The sequence below is a fragment of the Nestor notabilis genome, unplaced genomic scaffold (genome assembly GCF_000696875.1).
Source record: "Nestor notabilis isolate BGI_N333 unplaced genomic scaffold, ASM69687v1 scaffold5613, whole genome shotgun sequence".
Lineage (NCBI taxonomy): Eukaryota > Metazoa > Chordata > Aves > Psittaciformes > Psittacidae > Nestor > Nestor notabilis.
Window position 1 is genome coordinate 30,062 of NW_009923199.1, and position 13,104 is coordinate 43,165.

Consider the following 13,104-nt stretch of genomic DNA (forward strand, 5'->3'; position numbering starts at 1 on the left):
CCGAAGGGAGATAATACAGGAAGAGAGCCTAATCCTGTTTTCTATGCTGAGGCAAGATTTCTGTAGAGCTCAAAGAGAATTTCACCTCATAAGTATGGAAAAGTTGCCAGTCTTGGTTTTCTCAATTTTTCTATTCCATTACAGATTGATACTGAAATTTTATTTTAGAAGGATCCAGGCTACAATTCCTTGAATTGTGAAAGGGGAAGAGTTACACTGTTACTCAGCAAAATAACTCAGAAATGTAAGAGCACTGAGAAAGCTTGAAATAGAGGAAAAGAAAGATTTGCAGAAATGCCAGTTTTCTTTGATTTTTACCATGTCTTTCTCATGAAAAAACAAGACAGAAATCAGAGTTGCAAATTTTTCTCTTGCACTGGGGAAATACACAAACGGAATACTTCCAAAAGCTATATTAGAATAACATAATTTCAGTCTTTACTTAAAGTGGATTTAAGCTATGGTCAACTACTTAACTAGTCCAGCAGCTAGTGCTATTCTGGGGCCCATCTAAAGGTATGATAAGTAGTTGTAGCAAATAGGTGTTTTCATTTGCAGTACGTCAACAGAAATCAAACATTTCAATATCAAAATAAGTACTAGCTCTTATCAACTAAACTAACTGTGAAAATCATTTTTCATTTGTCCTGTATTCTTTCTTTCTTTTATTTTTTCTGATACCAGTGATTATTCTACTCATCTGCTTCAAGACCTTAGCTGACATCTTTCATCATTAGAGAAATAAGCAAAGCAGAAGCAGGAATATTAAAGGTCTTTCTGGGATATTTTGGCATTTCTTGTGTCTCACAATACCGGGAAGCATAAAACAGAATCTGTGTAATGAATGGCATAAGCTGGAGTGTTGTCCTTAGTTACTTATTCTTTCTTCAGGCATGCTTGATCTGCTTCTTATATTGTATTACTTACTTTTTGCAGCCTCCTTTTCAGGAGCTTTATTTACCAGCTGGTTTGAACCAGCACCCTTATCCCAGCATTTCCCTTTTACCCAGGCACCTCAGAAGGAGAAGACTTTTCTGATCTAGTTAGGGAGGAGGACATGAAGTCTGTGCTTCAGCTGAGAAGGCTTCAGCCCACGTGGGTCTTGAGCCTCTCGCCAGCTCCTTAGGAAGTAGAAGCTTCCTATCTTACTGGAGCCAGAAAGGCTAAAATGATTTATTTAGCTGGCCTGTTCACTTCTGTTTCTTCCTTAATTTATTTATCATACGTTTATTTGTTCTGCTGTTCAAAGCATTAAAGAAATGGGAGGAAAACCACTACTAAACAGAAAGTACTTTTACTGAGGGCTATTTTGATTTGCGAAGCTGTTCTCGTCCCTCTCAGCTTGCAATATTCCTTAGCCAATCTTATCTCCACACCTTCCAAACATTTAAAGATATGCCGTGTCACTTTTATTCTCTCAATTCAGACATTTGGGCAGAGCCCACAAACTAGGTAATTAGCATCTGTTCTCTTCTTAAAGTTGACAGAGAACAGCTGTAGCACTGTTCCTGAAAGACTGCTCAGGGCTCTGCTGCCCAGGGATCAGGAAATGACCTAACCACCAATATTTTGCTACGGCATCTGGGACTTTCTTCTTGACAGATTTTAGGATGAACCACTGTAGTAAGGTTCTGGCCACTTTTTGATGAGGTGAATGGGGCTGCATTAGAGTCCTGTTACACACATCAAGTCCAAATTCTTCCCACATCATGTCCAAACTGCAGGGTGAAAATGCTCACTATTAACAAGCTAACGTGGGACCAGTACCTGGGTCATTCCAACCCTGCCATAGTTTGTGTAGCTGGGACTTGCATGCACACAGCAGCCACTGAGAGTAAGCTAAGAGATGTTGCAAAGCTGAAGCTGCCATGTAGTAGTTGTCCAGACCGTAGCATAGAGGGAACAATACTGTAGCTAGCTTGGAGTGAGAACAGCAGCACCAAGACAAAGATGCAGATGTCCGTTTCCTGATCCAGGTGGGTCTTGTAGACTTGGTTCAGCACCTTGCTGAAAAAGATGCTGGCACCAAAGCTGTCTGGTTTGAATCTGGCCATGTTTAATTTCACTATGCAATGAGGACTACAGAGCATGTGTCTGTGGAGAGTTTCTGTGAGGATCCTGGCCCATTAAGGCTCTTGTAAAATACACAAGCAGTACTTGTATGAGGGTGCATAAGGATCGAAATTCCTCTATATGCAGGATACTTGCTTCTGGGAAGCAACGTGGAAATACTGTAGTCCCAGCTATTCCTAGTCATGTGCTGGCCAGACTGGCCATTTCTGTTCCTATCAGTAGCCTTGCATTGATTCTAGCAATCAGTGGACCATCTCCTGTTTGCTGTTGATAGGGAATGAAGTAAAGAAACCGTAGCTGGCATGGGGCTGTCCTGCTACCCACAGAGCAATGAGAAGGCTTGATCCCACTATCTGCCTACAACATGTGCTCATCTTACAGTAAGGCACGGGGGAACTATCCTGTTTTCTCTGCAGTTTATTACATTAGGCAGATGGACTCCATGGAGACAGTGCATTTCAAGCATGTGTCTGGTACATGGGGAAATAGTCTTCTCTGCTCTGGCCAAATAACTCCTTCCTGCAAGCGGTTATGGTGATAGTAAGACCTTTACCAACAAACATTCAGCTGAAATATTTAATTGTAATACACTTCAGCAAGGTAGAGGAAAGGCAGAAGAAGAAAACACCTATGTTGTCAGTGCTGAATAAACTGAACGTACTCAAATGATTTATTTGGGCCTTTTAAGCTATGCAGAACTCTTGCCATAATTGCTCTTAATATTGTCTAAATATGCTTAGAGGATATTTCTCATATAAACCATTTTCATAGACTTTGCACCAGGCACAGTATAGTGCCTGAGGTCTATCGGCTAAACATGTTTAACAGTCTAGGTTTTCTGTACAAACAGCTATCATGGGGTTGTTTGTCAGTGGACTTCGATCCAAATAAGATTATTGCATGAAATTCTACCCCTATATGGAAGACTACAGAGCTATTTATATAGCATTACTTTGCAGTAGGTTGGATTCTCAGGCATGGTATTACCTTTTTTGTAATACACCAGTCATCTCCTGCAGAATATGTTCCCTCGTCTGCACTAATGGATTGACCTACACAAGGCACCAGGGGAAGGGGAGCTTTCAAAGGGCTGTTTTCTGCTTTGTTTTATCCCTTTCTTCAGTATACATGTCCGTGGGGGAATGTCAATGAGTATAATAGCATAATGAATCCGTTTGTCTGGCAACAATTTATATAATACCTGATACTCTAAAAGCTAGATGATTTCTAAATCAATAATTACATTTACGAACATTTACAGACACCGTGAATTATTCTGTTTTCAACAAGACCAAATAGTGACTACTTAGAAGGAAAAGCAGTAATTTGATACACGTGAAAATTTATTTAACTCTGGATCCCAACAGGAAAGAAGTTATAAAGTTATCTGTGGTAAAGCTTGGTTAGAAATGTGCATGTTATAAGACAAACCACTTAGTGTCAGAAATGAGATAGATGTGGCACAGTTAGAGCTGTGAAAGGCACAAGGTGAACCCATTCCTCCTGAAATCATGTTGCTTTGCTGCTTTCCTCTAAAGGAGAGATCCAGAGCACAGTCAACTTCTGGGGTAGGTTCAGAAGAGGAAAAACACATCATGTGTTCTTAACCAACTCCATTGTAGACTTTGCAGCTTATGTCAGGATTAGTCTTCTTCACCACTCGAATGGAACAGCTTTTCTTGTGGAATAGGCCAACACAGTTCACCCTGTCATAGTTCTTGGGGATTAAAACCCTGTCATTGAGAAAAGCAAAGAAAAATCAACAGCCAAGTCATTGACTAAGGAGGATGTTTTCTGAGCCACAGCCATCCTGGAGCAAGCTAGGGACTGTAGCGGTAGGACAAGGGGTAATGGGTTCAAACTTAAACAGGGGAAGTTTAGATTGGATATAAGGAAGAAGTTCTTCACAGTGAGGGTGATGAGGAACTGGAATGGGTTGCCCAAGGAAGTTGTGAATGCTCCAACCCTGGAGGTGTTCAAGGCCAGGTTGGACAGAGTCTTGGGTGACATGGTTTAGTGCAAGGTGTCCCTGCTCATGGCAGGGGAGTTGGAACTAGATGATCTTAAGGTCCTTTCCAACCCTAACTATTCTATGATTCTATGATTCTATGGTGTGGATTGATTTGGCTCATAGATTTCATTAATATAAGCACTATGGGTTATCATAGGAGGAATACAGAGCCCTGATCATAGCTGTTAACAGATAAAGTGATTTCCCAATGCTTGTTCTGTTTCAAATACAGTTCTCACTGGTCATTCTGGTAGGGATTGGTATAGATGCCCATGCAGATACAAAATAGGGATTCATTCTGTCTTCCCCATTCAAACTAAAGCTTTCTTGATAATAACAAACCATTTAAAGAGTGCTAAATCACCCCAGCATGAATACCTCCCAGCTGAGCCTCTTCTCATCAGAGGACAGCTCCCTCCCTCCTATGCTGAGGACAGCCAGGGATGTTTCCCACCAAGGGCTCCTTGAATTGTGTTCTTCCTCACAGATCCTTTATGGAACTTTTTCTCCCTTACCTGAAAAAGATTTTTTCCAGCCTTCTGCCGGGGATAATCAGTTCATATCACTATATTCAGGAAAACACAGCTCTCCTTGATGTGTCACCTGCCATCCATCAGGCAGGAACACATGAGAAGATTTAAAAAGCAAATTATCAGAACAGGGCATGTGCGTCCTGATTTGATAAGCATGAAGAGTAGGTTCTTGTCAGCATGGATAGGACGTGGAGCAGCTCTAGCCTGATTAGAAGCTTGCAGGCAGGTCACTGGGCTGGTGTGGAGCTGCAGAAGCCCACAGGTATGAATGTTGTGGGGTATCTGATATTAGATATCTGGACACAAGCTGCTGAACAGGGGGAAGAAAACCGAGGCTAAAGGGAAGTGTACGCCCACTTTGTGTCAGATTCAAAAGAAGGTCTAGGTGATGAGGAAGAGCTGTGTGCTGGACAGACCCTTATTGTGTTTCATTTTATTTCTTCCCAAAGAAATCTATGTGATTGCCAGGTTATTCTGCTTGGTCATGATCAGAGCTAATTGGGAAACAGGAAGAGGAATTTTGCTCATGCAAGTATGAAATTCCAATGCATGCTTTCAATGAGGCTTTATAAGTCTGAACATTTCAACCAGTTCCTGAATAAACAAACAATAATTTGGGTGAACTTACAAGCTGCAGCAAATCATTGCAGTCATCTTACACTTGCATTGGTAACAATCTTCGGTCTTCCATACCGCACCAAAAACATAGAGGTTTCTGTTTGAAAGGCACCCTGCATGTACACACCAGAAAAAGATAGTCAGTAGATCAATGTGAACAAGTATCAATAGATGTAGACTGCAGTCATATGTTTATGGACTAGCAATCAGAGCACTTATTTCATAAAGTCAAACCAGGGAAGAATCTAACCCAATGCTCTGCAGAAAAGATACCATGTCTTTGCTTCTGAAGTGTGCATGACCACATGACATGGCATGATAAAGTGGTAGCAACCACACACCAGAGAGTATTATTCTACTATTTCAATGGATATGAAAAATGCCTTAGGTTATGACTATGGTAGGATCTTTCTGCTCTTTATCATGTTCAACATACAGGTCTAGACTTCAGTTTCTCCCTCCTCCCTCTTATTAGACATTCAAGTTGGTCTCCTAAACTGAACTTAAACACCAGCTGTGTTGTCTTTGCTTTGATTTTAATGTCAAGTACCCCCCTCAGGTTAGTCAACTCCAGTTAAAAGTACATGGTTTTTGCCACAAGGACAACTTCAGTTGTACATCACCCCAGAGGGTAAATAATGAACAGGATAGAGTCTCTCTGTGTATCCAGAGATGCCTCCAGGTTGATTCCTGAATATGCAGCTGTTTGAATCATTCCTCAGCAAAGATTGTATCATACTATTTCAATATTTCTAATTAAAAAAAAAAAAAGGCTTTGAATCTCTGAATTTATGCTTCAGGAATGTCTAATAGATTTGCCATTCTTACCGTATTTGCTGGCTGGTCTGAAGTAACAGCGAGCATCGCACAGAGTCCCTGAGAAGAGAAGGATCGAGCAAAAGAGCAGCAAGAATTTCTAGAAAAGAAACAAGCATCTTTCTTTAAAATTAGGTATTTTTTTTCAAAGGTCTAGCAGACTAACTTGCACAGAATTAAGGATGACTCCTACTATTCCCAATAAACTCAGAATAAAAAATACTTCCAGGGTACATGCACACACATGCACAGTACAAGCTGCTAACTTACCATACTTGCGTGGGTTGCTCACTTTTCATAATGAAGAGTAGAGTGTATTTATATACAGTGAGGAAACAATGATCAGTGCAAAGGGAGGTGATGTAAATGTGAGCACCCTGGGTGCCAATGGACACTTTAACCTGTTCCAATCATCAATCAGAAGGTGGCACCTCAAAAAGTCTTTCATTGGCATTTTGATCTCCATTGTGCTGGTGTAAATCTGAAAAAACTCCAGTAGACAGACTAGTTAGTCCACATCAGCACTGGTGTCAGTGGAAGGGTCTGATTCCCAGAAAGCTATGCCTCCAGAACTGGCAGACCATCAAGGAACAGTGGGGAAAGGGCACCTGCTATGCAAGGTAGCAGGACACTATTGTTCAGCTGACCTGCTACAGGGAGATCGCCCCCAGGTATGGGACAGGCTATTCATACAGGGCAGTGGTGTGGAAAAAGTCCACTGTTCTCATTCTGATTTATTTTAATTTCAATTATTTCATATAAGACATATTACTTTGTCCATATTTAGTGACCTGCAGGAACTAGCTGTTGATTTGTATCTCCCAGTTGCTGAAGAGAAGCCAGGCCTGGGAAATAGAGGCAGATCACCATAATCAGACAGTACTTTTTCAGCAGCAAAAGTGAGATGAGCTGTGCATTGTCTCAGCTCAGAAATGAACATAACAGTCATGATGATTGTCACTCATGGCTCCCTTTCTGACAGCAACTTTGGTGGCGCTGAGGGTTGAGGAAGGCAAAGAAAGAAAAAGTTCCTGGTTTCTTTCATTGTACGCTTGCCCTGCCTCTAACACAGTTTCCAACACATATGGTAGAGTTGTTTCTGCAACACTAAAATGACAACATGTCTTTCAATACAAATCTTGCCATAGGCATTAGACTATTGCAACACACGTATGTGAGGCTGTATCACAAAACCAGATAGGAAAACTAGCACAGATCCCAGTGGTTGTATCAGTGGCTGTAGAGACTTAATGCTTTCCTGAATTGGAGCACAGGCATAACAAGCTTTAGAAGCTACCAAAGTATTCCCAGGATAATGAGTTGCATTAATTTGGCTCTTTCAGCACACCTGAGTTTAATTAGACACCTTGATTGGTATGGCTGAACTTGTTAGCTTCCACTGACTGACAAATAGCTACAGGAAGCAAAGCTGCACTGGAAATGGCTTTGGGATAAAAGGGGCAGCAGCAGAACAGCCATGGTCTCTTGAGGTATCTGGAGTAAAGGGACAGTTGTGGAGGAGGTAGTCACTCTTCATTATGGCAGAAGATCTGATTTATGTAAGTTCTTTTTGTTTATTTTTTTGTGTGTGCTTAGCAAGAGGCTTTACAGCTTCTGTTGTACCGCTTTTAGCCTTGCAGTGCAATTGCCAAGTTTTGTGTTAACCTTGTGATTTTAGTAGATCATGCTCTCTGTGTAGTTCTGCTTGCAGGAAACAGTTATGGTATCTAATGAAGTTCCTTGAGAAAATGCTCCTCTTCTGGTAACCCTTAAAAGAATTTATTTCTATTTGAAGGTAATGATTTGCTCAGAATGACTTTGTTACCAATTAGAGCAGCAAGATGAAAATGTTACACAGATTTTGCACTACTAAGCCTTTGACTATGTGATGTGAATTTGGTTTTACTTTAATTGAAACCATTTAATTAGGGTCTGGTGTAACTAGGGGCCAGACCTACTTCAGCCCTGTCTCTGCTGGACAAATCTTGTGTTGTTTCCTGAGGAGAGGTGTTACAGTGTATAATCTCTCTACTAAGGATATAGTTGCAAGGAAATGTAGCAAGTAATTTCTGACTTGAAGGGCACAGTGGATTCTAAATTATTATTTTACTAAACATGATGATTTTACTTATTTAGTTAATTTTTCACTTGGAGAAAATAACTGTATTAATAACTTTCTTAGAATACTTGGTTTTCTCAGCTAGAAAAGTATACAAAATAGGAAAGTGAATTGTAGTGAGATCAATGCTGTTACTGCCAGAAATGCCTGGTAGCTTTACCTTCTTATCCTGAAGTTTCTATTAAAGCAGATGTAACTGAAGTTACCTTTTGGGGCTGCAGTATTAAGCAGGTGTCCTCTGGGAGTTCCTCTGTTAAGGGAAGGTTAAGTTGTCCCAGCCTCGCTTGCCTAGCTGATGAGTGTGATGGGTGAGAAGGTTGAATAGCTCTGAGACATGGAGACTTGTTTTTTCCCTGGTACTGTTTTCCCTCTGTGGGAAGGATTCAAGATTGACTTCTTGATGCTTTTAGGATATGCAAATGCACCCTGCCCAAATCCTCTCACTAATGGAAGTTTTAAAAAGGCATTTCTCTATTAACTCTCCCTTTCTTTACCCATCGGTTCACGCCTCTACTAGTCTGGGACAGAAGGCACATGGGTCTTTTGTATCTGTGTGGGTTTGTTTATTTTAAACTTGAACTACTTCAAGTTGTTTAGCCTATGTGCATGCTCTCCTTTGTCCAGGTTGGTGGTGTCTCTGAACACTCTCCCTTTAAAGCAAAAATGGAGTTCTCTAACTGCTGCTTATACAGAAGGCTTGACTTCTTTCTTTAAACTGTTCAACAAAATGACATAACTTAAAGGTAGCGTAACATCAACTCTGCCTTGAAGAGTGGTAAACATTGCTTCCTTCACTAGTAGGACTATGGAGGTGGTAATTTTGGTCTCAATCCACAAACTTATTTATATCCCAAGGTCCCACTTACTGCCAGCAGGATGTGAGACCAGAGCAGCTCCCTTTAGTTTCATTGGCTGTGCTGTACTTGTGACATCTCTCTCTCCTCCTTTTTTCCCCTCTCCTGGAGAACACACTGCAAAGCACAGGGAGCGCTGACTGGAACAGGCGCATGTGCATGTCTGAGTTGGCATAACATGAAGAGATAGTTAATGGCCATACTTAAATGACAGTGCCCCCGAGTCACTGCTCAGTGATGGACGAACTGGGCTCCGCCAGGCTGGAGCAGCAGTGTCTTTCTTTCCATTATGAGAAAAAAAAAAAAAAAAAATACTAGAACAGCATCTGTTCTATCTTTGGTGTAATCTAGCTTGAATGTCCGTACGAGGGATTATTAAACCTAGCATAGGTTTATCATGGAAAGCTTTCATGTGCCAGTGATAGCAAAATGCAGATGGCAGAGAAAAACAAGGTGACTTTATTTTCTAATTCCCCTCCCACTCCTCCTCTTTTTGACCTACTCAGTGAGAGTTCTGCCTTCTTTCAGCAGTGCAGGCCTGCAGGTAGCTGACCACTGCCACTGCTTGCCTTCATCTAGAGGAGTGTCTTGCTTCACTTCTTGAGAGGGTTCCAACTGGGTGGATAGGAGGAGTGCTAACTGTTCATGAATGTCTGGACCTTATTCTTCTTATCCCGAAGACAAGAGTAGCCCAAATCCCTAAAGTGCAGCTATTCTTCCAGGGGGCTGGGAGTAGGGTTTGATGTCTGTGGGTGCAGATGGAGCCAGCCCCATGCTGGCCCTGAACTTCTCTGTGGGAACTAGTAATAGCAGATGTGCGAAGATGTCATTGACCCTCTTGAGCATTACAGAGCTTAAGTGAGCCTTTAGCTTCTTGGGTGCAGCATGCTCTGCATGTGGCAAGCAACTACACTGGTGCTACCATTGGCTGGGCTTGGAAGAGCTCCTTTTTAAGCTAATGGTACCAGTCCTAACTTTGCCTCCTGTTCTACTCTTGTGTGAGTCGCTTCTACTCTAGCCAAACCCTGAAGGAGAAGAGTTACTCCTAAGCTGAGTCTCCACTATCAGCATTGGTTCTAGGCAATGAGCTACTTTGACTACTTCCTAGAGCTGTAATAGTAGGCTAGAATATCTTAACACCATCCATTGGCTTAACAACTCTCAACACTTTATCAACTTTCCTGTCTTTTCTGTACATGTGAAGGAACAGGGGAAGTCCTTGACTCTTGCCTGACTAGAAACCCACAAAGTGCAACCATTTTGTGTGCCGTATTCTCCTATACTGAGTGCACGCTTGGCTCCTCCTGGGACCATGGCCCAAAGCAAACTGACAATGAAATACTTTTGGGCAAGAAGCTAAAATAATACAGATGCTCATTAACAGTCATAAAAGCCCTCTCCTACATAGTCTCTAGCTAGGAAAACAAGTCATTGAATACTTAATAGCTCTGTTTGTGTAGAGCATGGGGATCTCTGTCTGTCTAGCAGAGCAGCTCCCAGTAGGCTTGTTGGGTTTATCCCCCTCCTTGTACCCATTGGATACATTCATCTAATGACAGTTCTGTCTTGACTTCAGCTGTTGCTGAAAATACAGGGTTTTTACAAAGACTTGTTTCCCCGTGACAGAAGCCTTAGAGTAGTGATGGATGTCTGCTTGATGATTTGCTGTCACAAGACAACAATCTTCACTAAGGCTAGATACAACTGTGCATGAGTTGAAAAAGGTGGTGGAGGGAATAACAAAGAGGCAGTCCAAGGAGTAGTGGCTCTACAAAGATGACCAGCTGCTGGATGATGATCATAAGACTTTTCTAGACTGTGCTTAAGCAGCCAAAGCTGCCATCCTCATGGTCCTGCTATGGTGGGTTTGGGTCTATTCAGACCTGGCAATGACCCCTTCGAGCAACTGCATATTGATCCCTTCTCAAGCACCTTGAAGCTATCTGTTGTTATGCAGTTACAGGAGTCTTGTAGCAGCTCTAGCAAGTAAGCCTTGTGTTAAAGCCAACATCTTCTGTTTTGCTTCTTGCAGACAGGGTGCTGGTCTTGTCTGTCTAACCTGTGCCTATCTACACCCTTCCAAATGTGTCTATCATCTAAGTCATAAAGCATTGAAATTCAATTACATGGTGTCAGTTGTGCTGTAGGGTCTGGGCAGCCAACAGAACTTTCCTGGGATACCTTTCCCAAATTAGTACTGGAGGAGATGGGTGGCAGCAGCTGGTTTACATGTGCACCTCCTGAACTGTATGTGGCATGTTCTGATGTTTGCATTTCTTGCAGCCAATGCCCATAGCCTTAGCTCTCATCTGCTGGGGACTTCAGGGGGGAAGAAATGTTGCACAGACTAACTTGGTATACAAGCATTTGTTCTTCTGTTGTCTTGCATCCTGACAGTAATGCCTTTGAGGAAATGGGTTAGAAATCTTGGGGAATGGGGTGCTGATATAAAAAAACTGCAGTCTGAGAGTTCTGTAAGAAAAAAGTTGGTTACCACAAGCCTTAAAGCATGATTTGTCCTATCAATGATTCTACTGTTAAGAAAGCTTATGAAGTTGCTTTTCTTCCCAAACAGAATTGACCCCAGCACTATTTTTCCTATGAACCAGACTATTTCAGAATTTAATATTAGACTTTTGATTTTTTGTCTCTAGTGATGTTTTCACAAGCCATCATCTCTGATTCAACTTGCATTGCCATGCTGAAAGGAGAAACTCCTGGTCTTCCTCTATTAACAATCAGAGGTGCTAATGCATCTATTCCCTGAATGAAACTTTGAAGTAGAGTTATTAAGTGTTCCTTCTCATGAATTACCCTTCTCCTGTATCAAGGGTAATTGAGGCAGGTCACTCTATGTCCAAGTTCAAAAACCCTCTTAAAACTACTCAGTCCCATCCATGATACCTCCTTGGATATAGACTAAGTATATAGACTAAAGACTCCTAAAAAGCCACTTGCATTCACAAACCTTACTGGAGTGAACAGAAACTGAGCTCATCTGCCAACTGAATCAGCATCTAGGTTTTGCGTTCCCTGTAGTTCTGACTTGTGACGGAGCTAGGATGTCATATAGTGACTACTGGATTTGTAAGACAGAAAAAAGAATTAAACGAAACTCAGCAACAACAGAAAAAAGAAGTTCTAGAGCTGTCATATCTGTACATAAATAAGCTGTAGTAAAGCAGCTGGGCTGCAGTTACAGCAATCTACCCAATCAAGCTCCTGATACTTTCCTACTAGGCTTGCTGAAAAACTTAGGTCCTTTCTGAAATTACTGGCTGGCAGTACAAACCAAGTAAAGAATACTGGTTTGCTATTCTCCATTTCTGATACAAATTTGGTCATTCTAACTTTTGAACCCCTTCTTGCTGAAGAGAGAAGGGAAAGTATCCCATTTAAGAGACATTCAGAAGAAAGTGAGGGAGATGTTAATGAGGGATACTAACTGCTCAACAGTAGTTACGTCTGAAAAAAAGGCCTGAGGCCAGCCATGTAGCCAAAATCAGATGGTGAGCTTCTGGGTGTTATGTTCCTAAAAGTCTCTGCCAGGATTCATAATAATGTTACAGAGCTTACCTAACCCATTTGTATAAATTGCTGTTAATATTAGAAGACAATGCTCTATACTTTGAATGAGCTTGATTAATAGTCTGCCTTACAGAGGCACATCCTACAAATAGAAACGAACAACTGACCTGGAAAGAAGACATTTGTTAAATAATCCAGTTTGTGACTTGAGGGGTATAAAGAATTTTGAAATAATACCACACCAAGCCAGAACCTTGCTCACCTCTGCTTGACCATAATGTCTGCTGTGCAGGACAGCACCTCTCTGTTCAGAGACATGGCGAAAGCAGGAGAGCACCCCAATAAAATAAGCTCTTGCAACCTCTGGGAAGCTTCCAGCAGGACATGGGGAGACAAAGGGATAGTGCTGTTAGGAGAGAATCAGGAAAGTCCCAAACTAGGAACTGAAAAGAGTAGGCAAAGTGCCACAGGGATCTGTTGTACAATCATTAGACTGTGGTTTGGCTCAGGATAGCACATTAGGGAAACTACACCATTCCAGAATGGTATTTC

At 41.6% G+C, this 13,104-nt stretch overlaps 1 protein-coding gene and 1 pseudogene across 1 annotated transcript; one reads left to right on the forward strand and one right to left on the reverse strand.

The window, feature by feature from the left end:
- Window positions 1-3,676: 3,676 nt before the first annotated feature.
- LOC104403769 (beta-microseminoprotein-like) lies at window positions 3,677-10,338 on the reverse strand. The gene is made up of 4 exons (XM_010012013.1): window positions 10,255-10,338; window positions 6,064-6,151; window positions 5,246-5,348; window positions 3,677-3,806 (listed from the first exon to the last, which is right to left on the reverse strand). The coding sequence occupies exons 1-4, from the start codon at window positions 10,336-10,338 to the stop codon at window positions 3,677-3,679; spliced, it is 405 nt and encodes a 134-aa protein (XP_010010315.1).
- Window positions 10,339-10,666: 328 nt separating this feature from the next.
- LOC104399561 lies at window positions 10,667-11,026 on the forward strand (annotated as a pseudogene).
- The last annotated feature ends 2,078 nt before the right edge of the window (window positions 11,027-13,104 follow it).

Coding starts and splice junctions, on each gene's coding strand:
- LOC104403769 (XM_010012013.1), bottom strand. CDS start 10,338: ATGGTCCCAGGAGGAGCCAAGCGTGCACTCAGTATAGGAGAATACGGC. Junction 6,152..10,254: donor CTTTGTGGGTTTCTAGTCAG/GCAAGAGTCAAG, acceptor TTTCTTTTCTAG/AAATTCTTGCTGCTCTTTTG. Junction 3,807..5,245: donor GCAATGATTTGCTGCAGCTT/GTAAGTTCACCC, acceptor TCTCAATGACAG/GGTTTTAATCCCCAAGAACT.